This window comes from Nansenia antarctica (genome assembly GCF_963989245.1).
Source record: "Nansenia antarctica genome assembly, chromosome: 19".
Taxonomy (NCBI): domain Eukaryota; kingdom Metazoa; phylum Chordata; class Actinopteri; order Argentiniformes; family Microstomatidae; genus Nansenia; species Nansenia antarctica.
This window is the reverse complement of record NC_137692.1, coordinates 22,430,500-22,444,044: the sequence shown is the minus strand read 5'-3', so window position 1 is coordinate 22,444,044 and position 13,545 is coordinate 22,430,500. Positions and strand designations below refer to the sequence as shown.

At 45.0% G+C, this 13,545-nt stretch overlaps 1 protein-coding gene across 1 annotated transcript in view; it reads right to left on the bottom strand.

Annotated features, from left to right (window-relative positions):
• Positions 1-13,014, bottom strand: part of egfem1 (EGF-like and EMI domain containing 1) — a gene marked incomplete at both ends in the record, with an annotated part of 50,254 nt that extends 37,240 nt beyond the window's left edge. The window contains 4 exons of the mRNA XM_080549058.1: positions 9,721-9,825; positions 10,153-10,262; positions 10,372-10,506; positions 12,935-13,014. Of these exons, the coding sequence (XP_080405184.1) occupies positions 9,721-9,825; positions 10,153-10,262; positions 10,372-10,506; positions 12,935-13,014 (430 nt within the window). The remainder of the gene's footprint in view (positions 1-9,720; positions 9,826-10,152; positions 10,263-10,371; positions 10,507-12,934) is intronic.
• Positions 13,015-13,545: the final 531 nt, after the last annotated feature.

Here is a 13,545-nt window from a genome sequence, read left to right as displayed (position 1 = left end):
GAGTCTGGCACGGAGGCAGTAGGAGACATGTGGGAAATGGATTGTGTTGGTTTACAGAATGTTTCTAACAGAGGCCTTGGGCTTGTGTTTAGACTAAGATTAGTTTTTAGAGAAGATTTATAACATAGGCCTGAGGCTTGTGGCAGGGTAGGGGGGGGCAGCAAGTTTATTCACAGTTTGGTTAGGACGGGACGGGAAAGAGGGGGGTGTTAAGCACTCAGTGGTAGAAACGTAATGATGTATTGATTGTTTGACAGGGGGGTTGGGGGTTGGGGATTTAGGGGAGGGCCAAAGAAGGACAGTTACATACTGTACCTACCGAGCATCAGATGCAGCTATGCTTAACAGTTTGATTATTCTTGTACTTTTACATAGAAAGTAAAAAAAAGTTTTAATGAAGTCAAGTATTGTAAATCTTAAATGTAATTTATCATGGTAATTGGAGAAATCTGTATAGCTATAGTTATAATTGGGGTATATTTCAGCCATGGTTTAAGAAACTCAAAATTACTGTATGACAGTGTGTCACACACGCACTGTAACCTGCACAGGATTTTTGCACAATCTGATACTTGAATCTGAACTTCCGTAATGTTGTTTACACTAAGAATGTTGATATGCTGATTGGCTTTCTGCTGCTATCACCCATTCTATTATTGACGCTCTGACGCTGCTCTGACGCTACCTGCAGCCATTGTTGATTGGTGTCTATATCATGCTTATTCTTATTGATTGTTGTTTATATCCTGCTTATTCTATTATAGATGTTGACTTTGTATTTCTACTGGAATGCCAATGCCTATTTGAACCTGTACCCAAGAATTGTACTCCTTGTATCCGTACATTGATGTAATTCGGTTGTTAAGATCCAAAGCAGAAATTCCCTCCACCAGAGTACCAGTGTACTACAGCGGTAGAATGACAGTTCAATAGTTTTTTAGACTGGGATCTATTCATACAACAAGGGACACAGCACTTTCCCATTTTCCCCATATTGTCAGCGTCTTTGAGCCTCAGAAAAGCGCTATATAAATATAATGAATTATTATTATTACTGAGGCATTTCGAAGAGAGCGCCTCAGCCAACTTTGGACACGGAAACACGTCACGACTTAACAACCGGATAAAAGCAATTCTGATTCCCCCCCCCAAGCTTCATAAAATAGTCTGAAGTAAACGATAAGTACAGTGAAGATAAGAAGCCTCTGGTGAGACAATGTATTCCAGTTCAAGAGAACCAAAACAGACTTGAATGCCATGGTTGGTCTTCAGTACACCTCCTCCCTCTAACAACTAACAACTCCCCTAAAGATCCAACACTTTGTACCAACACCATCTTTTCCCCTGCAAACACCAGACTGAACCTTAACCTTTAACCCCATCACAGGGTCCACCTGCCTGCACTTAGTTTCATCTCCTAATGAATCATTCATCTTCCTTCATCACTGCTGCTGGACACTACCGGTCACACTGGTTACATAAGAAAGGGCCGTCTAGTTTTCAAAGAGACATGTAAGCAAACTCTATAAGTAATGTTAAACATATGGTACAGTACGCACGCACACGCACACACACACGCACGCACACACACACACACGCACACACACACACTTCCCTTTGGATAATGGGTAAAACAGGCCATACCTTAGGGACACCATTATACATTTCAGATGCAATCATGGTTTCACATCATCAAAAAGGTCAACGTATAAATCTACAATAAATGTAAAGTGTCTCTCCCCTGAGAGACTCTGAAGAACGGTGCTTCCAGCTTCCTACCAGGTAGAGGAACAGACAACTGGTAGAATGTTCTCAGGTTTGCCAGATAATTATGATTGACAATTTCCAGCCTAACCACAGTCTAAAAACCACAAAATCCACCAAAAACCATCCCAAAACATATACCGGTATTGTCAGAAAACCACTAATTACTATTGGGCAGGTGTCTATCTCCTGCTCCCTAAACTGTATGTCAAATATAGTATATATAGTATATGTTTATAAAATAAAAACCTGCCCCATCTGGCAACCCTGATTCCCTCCTGTTATTGACATTCCCTCCTGTTTTTGTCGTTGTAAAATGTAAAATGTGTTATATAAATAAACATGACTTACTTACTAGACAGAACTGATACCTTAAGTGATTTATCTTCTCCGCAAGCTGGAGTTCAAACCTGAGAGAGGAATGAGTTGAGTTGTATTTCCTGCATTACTGTTCCCTGTTCCCACGTTTCTTTTATAACAGTTTGCTGGATACTCGTTGGAAACCTTTTCTGGTGAATAGAAGGAAATATTTATCACCGGTCTGTCGATGCAGTATCATAATATCCTACCTATCCTAGGGCAGGCCTTTCTTCAGCTAAAGCGTAGTGAAAGAAAAGAGATATGAAACATGGTGAAATCATTATTATTAGGGGCGGCTGTGTCTCAGGAGGTAGAGTCGCCACCTAATGATCACAAGGTTGGCAGATCGGCGGTTCGAGCCCCGGCTGGCCACATGTCGAAGTGTCCTTGGGCAAGACACTGAACCCCAAAATTGCTCCCAGTGAGCGGGCCAGCGCCTTGCATGGCAGCTTGCCGCCATTGGTGTGTGAATGTGTGTGTGAATGGGTGAATGAGAGGCCGTTGTAAAGCGCTTTGGATAAAGGCGCTATATAAGTCAGTCCATTTGATCGTGTGTGTAGCGTCCAGTTGATCAATGGAAGTGAGGTCATTTTTGCTGTGTGTTGCTCCAGTTTAAGAAGACAAATACATAAAATAAATGGTAAATGGACTGACTTACATAGCGCCTTTATCCAAAGCGCTTTACAACGGCCTCTCATTCACCCGTTCACACACACATTCACACAACAATGGCGGCAAGCTACCATGCAAGGCGCCGGCCCCGCACACTGGGAGCAATTTGGGGTTCAGTGTCTTGCCCAAGGACACTTCGACATGTGGCCAGCCGGGGCTCGAACCGCCGATCTGCCAACCTTGCGATCATTAGACGGCAGCTCTACCTCCTGCGCCACAGCCGCCTCAAATGGATAAGTGGACAAAGAGGGGGTGTGTGTATTGAAAGATGACTGCAGAGGTTGTAAATGTGGCCGACACTACACGCCTCTTAGTTGCCTCTGTCCCTCTCTGAACTGGAAAGCACATGTGGGAACCCAGCCCGGCCGCTCATTCAGACTGCTGTGGGACGGTCTGCTGCATGGTGGGACCTCGTTCTAACACCTCACATGGTTTCCATTTGTTCCTTCAACACAGGATTTATGTCCTAATATAAAGGATTTTTTCAGCGAATATGTTTGAATAAGATTTAGGGGGAACACGCCTGGTTATTGCTGCGCACATATTTTTCCTCTTTGTCTTTTTTTTTTTTATTGAGTTAATAAAACATATTCTTTTCACTCAGTGCAGCCAGGACAAATCAGTCGAATGATGAAACTGGGTGCTAGACTGTTCTTGCATACACAAATTATCATCACCACTTTCACTCTTGGGAGAGCACTCACTCGTATAATAAACCAAACAACATGCACTCCATCTGCACTGAGACATGTCTCCAGTGTTTCTTTGTATTTCTTTGTTTATTTAAGGGACAATGGACAGTCAGTCATTGACTCTCCCTGAATTAGCTGGGTAGCTAAATTGCATCAGCAGTCCCTGGGCAGGTAGATCCACAGAGGAAATACAGCCTCAGATGTTATAAAAATGTTTACTTCCTACGTCTCCAGAATCTCAATCAAGAGATGAGTGGGCGGCTGTGGCGCAGGAGGTAGAGCCGCTGTCTCATGATCGCAAGGTCGGTAGATCAGCGGTTCGAGCCCCGGCTGGCCACATGTCGAAGTGTCCTTGGGCAAGACACTGAACCCCAAATGCCCAAATTACCCAAGCCTTGCTTGGCCGCCATTGGTGTGTGAATGTGTGTGTGAACGGGTGAATGAGAGGCCGTTGTAAAGCGCTTTGGATAAAGGCGCTATATATGTCAGTCCATTTATTCTGGGTTCAGAGATTACCGGCGTGCTTTTCCCAGTGTGGCAGGAGGCTCTCCTTCTGTGACTGACTCCATAAGAGCCTCTATCCTCTCACAGGCCCTGGACACCTGGAAAGGCCATTCCCACCCTCACCACTCCTCCACGGCCAATTCGCTGCAAATGTGCTCTGGTCTCTGTACTGTACCGGTACGTGCCCCGAGGTCTCAGGAAGAGAGAACGTCTCAGGGACGTCTTCAGAGTGAAGGATTGTTAATGGGTTGGACAGACAGGAACCTTTTCTGTAGACCGGCTCTGTGCTCCGTATTGTTGACTTGCACGAGGAGTTCTTAAAGTAGGAATGTTTGAGAAGTTCATTGTTATCTCAATGCTGTAGAAGGCCGTGAAACAAAAAAAAGAGCCGCCTCTTTACAATGCGCATGCTGCTATTTACACACAACGACCACTAGTTGGCCGCTTGTAAATTAGCCTGCTTCCTACACAGAAAAACGGCAAAATAGCTTTATACTAGCTAATCCTGAAGTGATATTGAAAATGTAAGGATACTGGGGGGTAGAACGCACATATCTAGGAAAAGTCATGAAAGGAGGGTCCTGAAATGTGATCGAGTGCAAAGAGTTTTTTACTTTTTTTTACTCACAGGGGTCAAATGACCCCTCATGGCTGATTAAGTGTTAATGAGTTTGATTTGGCGATCCACAGCTACTGCATGAATGTTGCAGCATATACAGTATATATCAACAATCTCAAGGATTTTTTTTTAAAAGCACTGAGAGAGAGAGAGAGAAATTAGGAAACGTTTGTTTAGCAGAGGGAAGTTCCCTGACATGTGGCAGCCATTATGGCCCTAATGAGCCCCTTCCTCAAATGCTAATGCTTCGGCGTATGGGTAGTTGTTTTCCTCTCCACTCCACCTGGCTCGGGCCCGAGGGGCTACCCTTTTACCACCCCGAGACCTGGTTGAGGGGCTCACCCAGGCTATATTTCTGGACACCGCTCCAGAAGCCACGTCGTTGTCTCGTCATCTAATACCGAGAGACCATGCATCCCGTTGGGTGGGTGGTACACCGGGCAGTCCAGGATAACATGGTCTGCGGTTTGGTCCTCTGCGCCACACTCGCACGACACATTATTATGCTAATGCTAAGAACGTAGCACTCAGGGTGTACAAGGTATGTCTGTCAGGCCTATCAGCCTCAGGCAGGAACATGGTTCCACGGTCCACGCAGACCACCGTTACTCATTATTCATGAATTATTTCCAGCCCAGTATTCCAGCCCACGGTATGCAGAATCACAGAAGGTGATAGATGTCCTCTATGTGCACAAACAGACGAGTGTGTCGGTGTCGCTGTGACTCTTTGGTCTCCATGAGAGAACAGAGCAAGAAGAGAAAGAGCTGTGCCTCAGGGAGAGGACAGACAGATCTCTACACCTTTACTGAGCGATAAAAACCGATCCCAGCTAAGCTCCTGACAGCAACAGACCTTGGGGCCCCCACCATGTTAAATGACATGCAGTGACACAAGAAACGACCTTCATGTTTTCATACAACACAGATAAAACTTATGTGATTAAACCCAGATGGTGTCTGTCTAGCGACTGACTTGGCAGGAACACGTGTGAGAAAGACATCCAGTCACGCAAACTCTTACTAACCAAACACCCCCCCCCCCCCCCCCTCATACCTCCCTACTCTTCTTGAATGAATGAATGGTCTTTATTGTCATTGATATAGTACAGGTACCAAACAACGAAATTTGGGAGCCAGAGACAAACACAGAGCCTCTGATTCCTATTGATCACATAGTATGACTGGTGAAACACACAGACCCTTGGCTCTGCCCCGAGATGTCTGTTCACCACAGCGCTCTGAACAAAGCCAGGTTCCTCTCTCGCTCCGGGGGTTCCTGTCCTCAGGCTGTCCTCAGGCTGTCGTTGTCCTTGTGTTTCCTTACTCTCTGCAGACGGGACGTGTCGTTTCACCAAAGCACAGCCCGGATCGAGGTATAACGAAGTGAGACAGAGTGGTGTTCACAAGCGCTGTAAACCAGGCCGTTAAGAAGGGCTGTCTCAGAGTCTGTCGTACGGTTTAACACACAGCAGACCGCCGCTGGCTGAGGCTAAAGGCATCAAACCCACAACACACAGTTGCGGCCCCTGGTGTCAAAAGCTGAGCGGCTACGTTAGCATGGATGCTGTGACACCAGAGATTAGAAGCCGGTGGAGGATCAGTCCCCCTTGGCAGTTATGTCATGCTGTACCACCACAGCTTGGCAAGCACACCAAAGAGGGGCTACGTTCAAGAGGTCGACCCTACACTGAGCGCTGAAAAGAGGAGGGAGGGAGCACATCTGCAGAATGCATTGGTTAACTCCTTAACTGTTCACAGAGAAAGGCTTTGCTTACAGGTTTCTGTCAGTGCACATTCTGCCCGTGTCAGGGCCAAGTAAGGTTTTTATCTGAAAACACGTAGCTGATTCCTGTTCTCTGTAAACCGAATACTTATTTTCTTTACTGGCTGAGGAGCCGTGTTGCATAGGAGATCACAGTGTGAGTTTACACACCTGGCTTCCAAACACAATGCTCAATGTTGAAGTGTGAAAGCTCACACTCTCTGAATGTCAGGAAAATCTCTGGTCTGTCTCTCTGCCTTCTATCTTCTTGTCTCCCTCCTCACCCCTGACCACTGCAGATCTGACATAATCATTATGGAGTCTCTCTATGGAGACAGAGCACCGTTCTGTATCACTCACTGAATCTTTCACTGTGATACTTACATGGATGATCAAATGCCAATTTGGGAGAGCAGAGTTCCACTCAGTGCAGAGAGACAGTAGGATGTGGGTCCTGGGGGCCCGTAAAAAGGTTCATAAAAAGTTTTTTTTTTTCTGAGAGGGGCAGTTTCCACTCATATTTTTCTTTTGATTGCAGTAGAGACAGTAGAGATTTGACAGGAAGGATGGGTGTGTGAGAGAGAGAGAGAGAGAGAGAGAGAGAGAGAGAGAGAGAGAGAGAGAGAGAGAGAGAGAGAGAGAGAGAGAGAGAGAGAGAGAGAGAGAGAGAGAGAGAGGGGGTGACATGCAGGATATGACATGGGGTCATATGACAAGGGGTGACATGCAGGATATGTTCCGTGGCCGGAATCAAACCGACCGGGAACCCTGTGGTTATACACAGGGTCGACACTCAAGTGTGCTGCACCACCAAGCGTCCCATAAAAGGTAGAGTTACCAGTGGCGTGAGTGAGGGAGGGCAGTAATTCACATTGTAGCAGTTCCCCCTGCACATCCAGCAGACTCAGGGCTGAGTAGGTAGAGATAGCGGCAGGGGGGGAGGGGCGGCTGTGTCTCAGGAGGTAGAGCCGCCGTCTAATGATCGCAAGGTTGGCAGATCGGCGGTTCGAGCCCTGGCTGGCCACATGTCGAAGTGTCCTTGGGCAAGACAGTGAACCCCAAATTGCTCCCAGTGAGCGGGCCGGCCGGCGCCTTGCATGGTAGCTTGCCTCCATTGGTGTGTGAATGTGTGTGTGAATGGGTGAATGAGAGGCCGTTGTAAAGTGCTTTGGAGCAGCCTTGGAGCAGCAAAAAAGGTGCTATATAAGTGCAGTCCATTTACCATTTACACACCATCTTTGTTGTTTTCACTGTCTGAGTAATGCTCTCCCCGACTCAGAGCTTCTGGGTTAACAACTCACTCACCCAACATGATGGGTTTTCATTAGAGCCGTTTAAGAGGCTAACTCCAACATGTAAACCAGCTGAGAGTGTAGCTTGAACTGAGAGTGTGCATGAACTCACTTCAACTCAAACCAAGTAAAAGGTAGTGGGTAGATAGATGAGGATAAGCATCATTTTCAGTTCACATCTATATACTACTTCAGCCTAAAGAGACCATAAACCAGTAAAGCAGAGCTACATAGAGAACATTCTAGTGCTTCCCCCTGCCCAGTCCTCCTGTCCTTAATAGGTTTAGCAGTCCATTTCTTCAAACTGTGCTGCGAAACAGATAGAGAGGACAGGATCTCTGTGTCCCAGAGAACAGCGTCATTAAACGTCCTTTTATAGCTGGACTGGTCTTCTATTCTCCTTATTTCTCATCAGAGAGAAAACTGCTTTAAACTGCTTTAAATACATTGTTTTTAAATACTTAGATGAGCTTGATTTAATTGGTCTGGGACAATGGAACCAATGGAATAGTCCCAAAAGTGCAAAGCACGCCGATCTGGTGCTCCAGGCTCAAGGACATTTTGTGAGCTTAGAATGATAAGGTTCTATCTCCGTTTAAGGCAGTTCAGAGATATTGAGCGTCAACGTTTTTACATTCCATTATGTTTTGTGAGATGGAACCTTTGTATTTTATTAATTACTAACTCAAAAATGTCAACATTTTAATAATAACACCACACAGGCATTAATAAACACCTAATGGATCAGATTATGTAAAAAACTCAATTCTGACAAAAATGGAGATAGAACCTTAGAATTCTAACGTCACGATTTTTAAAAGTATTTTTAATACTTTTGACCCACCCAGGTCTGGGATGAATATGGGAGTTTGGGCCTGAGCTGCTGCTGCCCATGGACGTGCTGCCTCTCTTGTCCTCTTATCTCGGTCTGTCACCTGACTGCAAGGCTGGGTGCCGCGTGAAAAACAATGCGCCCTTGTCAAAACAAACAAGCAGGAGAGCTACCACAAACACTGACGTGTTCCTGTTACATCTGATCTGCAGTCAGGGGAGGGCAACAACAACATCCCTCCTGGGGAGGTGAGGAGATGCAGTGTGTGTGTGTGTGTGTGTGTGTGTGTGTGTGTGTGTTTGTGTGTGGCTTTTCTCAGCTTTCTCTTTACGGGATTCTTCCTAAAACACAAACAGACATCCTCCTCTGACTGTCTGATGACATCACAATGTTGACCTGGAGGTCAGGGAGGAAACAGTACCAGAGAACAGGATATGTTCTGAGGACGTCAATGACAGAAGGAACCTGTATGGTGTCACTTCTGTCCTACCTATGGTCAGAGGAGTAGTATGTATGGATGCTTCTTTTGGTCAGTACAGTAGATAACGAAGCAGTCGTTTTTATTTTATTTTAAATAAGGTGCTTCTGAGCTGGTTGGTTCATGATCAGCTTGACATATGTATGCAGCATGTTGCCCTCATTATGATGCAGCTTGTGGAGGACAGAGGGAGGGTTAGAGGGAGGGTTGAGTTCGCTAAGAGTGCCCCGGGCAAAAGCCTTCAAAGAAAACCATTCCTCCTGAGTGGAGCTCCACCGCCTTTAACTACCAAACGACCCCCACAGAGTGACCGCTACCCATCACAGCCAGGCGATAGATTCATTCATCTTTGTTCAAAGTGGAAGCACAAGGTCTGCAATGTGTCCCTTCTAACTTGGAGAACATGTAGGTCACTCTCTAAGGGCTGAACTCACACATCTACATACAGCTCTGTAGTAAAATACATCCATTTGAATAGAAGACAAGGACATGGTCTCTCTCTCTCTCTCTCTCTCTCTCTCTCTCTCATGCTCCTTCTCTCCCTCTCTCCCCTCTCCCTCTCTCTCTCTCTCTTTCTCTCTTTCTCTCTCTCTCCCTCCCTCCATCTCCCTCTCTCCCTCTCTCTCCCTCTCTCCCTCTTTGTCTCTCTCTCTCTCTCCCCCCCCCTCTCTCTCTCTCTCTCTCTCTCTCCCTCCCTCCCTCCCACCCTCCCCCTCTCCTTCTCTAAGATCATGGTTACTCACCGTACTGGCAGCGTGTCCCTTGGAAGCCCTCTGGACACTGACATATCTGGTCACCACTCTCAGCACAGCGGCCCCCGTTGAAGCAGGTACTAGTAGCACACACCCCTGTTGAGAATAGCACCAAACCCCTTCAGAAACACCTAGAAACTTGTGACGTTAGAATTATAAGCTTCTATTTTTTTGTCAAAATTCGAAATTTTTGAGTTAGTAATTCACAAAATACAACGGTTCCATCTCACAAAACATAATGGAATGTAAAAACTTTGAACTACCCTAAACGGAGATAGAACCTTATAATTCCAAGCTCACGAACTGTCATACACAAAATGGGCACAACACATGATACATGTATCTAATAAACACATGACTCCATAACAAAATGTACCATATACACCGAAACAAATAGAGAAAAGCATCAATGTTGTAACTCACTGTGCAGACAGCCTCTCTCCTTGCCTCTCTGCGTCCACCCTGGACAGCACCTGTAGACGGTGTGCACGTCCATACTGTACACCTGCCTGTTAGCTGTGTAGTAGCCTGTCCTGAGGGGAGTACACGCTATGTTTGAATCCCAGTCTGACAGAAGAGAGACTGAGGAGCAAAATCGTAGTATGGGCTTGTGTTGTAGAACCCAAAAAGAACCCCTCTCACCTCCTCTCATAGCCCACACACCAGCGGTGGCCTGTGCAGCCCTGCTTCCAGACCTTCACCATGCGTGTGAAGGCCTGGACACAAGGCTGCAGCACGCCCAACATGGACAGCTCCTGGTCAGCACATACGTTAGGCCTGCAGAGACACAAAGGAAACAATGTTCAATCCAAAAACCCTAAGTACCAAGTACCAGTATGTCCTAATGACAATGACATACAGACATCATACTAACTAGTCCAGCAAAGGACATTAAATCTGAACAGCAGAAATACCGGTACATTAAATCTGAACATATCCTAATATGAAGATATATTTCTAATCAGGGGTGAAGGGTTAAAGGGTTATGGGTTCAGGCTACAGAGAGTTTTCTTTTTTAATTCCCTCCTACCCCCACTCTTCACCCTGTGTGTGTCAGTATTACCCTCGTCATTAATCAACCAGCATCAGAAGGCCTAACAGGGGTGCAGTGTGTGCCCCCCAGATGTGGTGTAGGTCACCAAGGGAGCAGGCTACCAAACATATGGAATTGGAAAAGAAGAGAACACGCACACCGCAGAAAACGTAGGCGAGGTGCTGGCGACGGAGCAGAATACTATTGAATGAAGTAGAAGCCTCTAGAACACTCTAGTTCCAGATGCAAAAGTGTCGATTTAAATTGACAACGGTTTCGGCCGTAGCCTTTTGTCAAGTCCTACAGTAACTTGATAAAAAGGCTACGGACGAAACCGTTGTCAGTTTAAATCGACACTTTTACATCTGGAACGAGAGTTGTGCGGCTTCTACTTCATTCAATACCAACAAACATATGGAAACACTGATACAGTCCATACAGCAGCAGAGACCTGTGTGGGATAAACTACTTAGATTTATTTTTGTATCATTATTATGTGCATCACCTGTGTGTGAACTGATGTTCTCCTAGACACACAATTTGAATGATGCTTTCAGGGCTATTTACTACAAAATACTCTTTATATACAGAGAGACAGAGAGAGAGAGACAGAGAGAGAGAGACTGACAGAGAGAGAGAGAAAGAGAGAGAGAGAGAGAGAGAGAGAGAGAGACAGAGAGGCAGACAGAGAGAGAGAGAGACAGAGAGAGAGAGAGAGAGAGAGAGAGAGAGAGAGAGAGAGAGAGAGAGAGAGACAGAGAAACAGAGAGAGAGAGAGAGACAGAAAGACAGAGAGAGAAAGAGACACAGAGAGAGAGAGAGAGACAGAGAGAGAGAGAGAGACAGAGAAACAGAGAGAGAGAGAGACAGAAAGACAGAGAGAGAGACACACAGAGAGACAGAGACAGAGACAGACTATGGACACTCTCAGACTGTCTCTGACTGTCCCAACTTATGTCGTCTCCACATGCTTGGTGTCAGTGTCAGTGGGTGTGTTTTTCTAACGTGCCAAATCCACCTGAACATTGGTGTTGTTGGTGAAGACCAAGGAGAGGTGACCATAATAGACGTAGCTCATTCAATCTTTACATGGAGGAAGCCTGTTCTACAAAACCCTTAAAATACCATACCTACCCTAGTCACACTTATTAGTGGCCTATTAGGGCACCAGATGGTGAGCTTAGAATTCTAAGGTTCTATCTCCGTTTAGGGTAGTTCAGAGATATTGAGCGTCAACGTTTTTACATTCCATTATGTTTTGTGAGATGGAACCTTTGTATTTTATGAATTACTAACTCAAAAATGTACACCTAATGGATCAGATTATGTAAAAAACTAAATTTTGACCAAAAATGGAGATAGAACCTTATAATTCTAACGTCACGAGATGTCAGCTAGTAATACTGATATGTGGCATCCTCGGCATTACCTGACAGTACATTACATGTATTATGCCTTATTTTATCATCTACGTCGGGGCAAAGATTGGCGCCGCCTAGAGGACACTGTAGTTACTACACTAGTATACATCAATATCAATTACTGTAACTGAGCGGACGAAGGCAATTGGTGACGTTAGAATTATAAGGTTCTATCTCCATTTTTGTCAAAAATTGAGTTTTTTACATAATCTGATCCATTAGGTGTTTATTAATGCCTGTGTGGTGTTATTTTTTAAAATGTTGACATGTTTGAGTTAGTAATTCATAAAATACAAAGGTTCCATCTCACAGAACATAATGTAATGTAAAAACTTTGACGCTCAATATCTCTGAACTGCCCTAAACGGAGATAGAACCTTATCATTCTAAGCTCACGAATTCTGATTCAAATATAAAATAGGCTGACAAATATGTCACTAATTGTATGCTATACAAAATCACAAACAAATTATTGTTGTCTACAATAGCAATTTGCCATTATAAGCAGGGCATTCACTCGCTCAATAATGTTTCCAACAGTGCATTACTAACTATTGTGCTTCAGTATTAAGTCTTTAGGGAAAAACACGTGTGACTGTAACCGTCTCAGATCTGAAGAATCTGTTTAAATTCAGATTGCACACAGTTCCAAAACAACAATTATGCTTGCTGAAACAACATTTTCCATATTCGTTTTATTTGTATTGGCAGATCAATACACAAACAAATTGACGTGCAAAACTCAACTCACATGTCAGGTTGCAACTCCAAAGATGCGACGCGCGCGGTGCTCAACGAAATCATGCACCCAATTAAAATGTCTACGAACATTATTCACTCATATAGACAGTTACACCAGATATATAGTAAATAGTGGCTATGTTTGTCGTGCATTAGTCCCTTCCAGTATACATCTTGACTCCGGGACACCTTGACACCGTGCAGAATGCTTCTACCACCGCTCACCACGACATGAACCGTTTGTATACGAGTCTGAAGTCAGTCCAATTCGACTCCTTTCCCAGCTGGTGTCCCCCTGGGCTCCATGCATTAATGCACTTAGAGTAAGGGGCTCCTGTCATCGCTCTACTGTACTGCACCCTGCTGTCGGTTGCACGTTTCTTCAGAAACCAATTCGAGTATGTATGCCTCAAAGCCTGATGAATATATGAAGATTGTGTTCATTGTTGTATTGCTCAATGTTCGGGCATTTATGATAAAGTAAGTAAGGGATGCGCTCCTTCAGAGGTGACATGTCACATGTAAACCACTAGAGGGAGACATAGTATGGTTCTGTGTCTCATAAGAAAAAGGTGATGTTTTGTGGATCATTGACCAGTGGTTGTTTACCCCTGCAGTGTG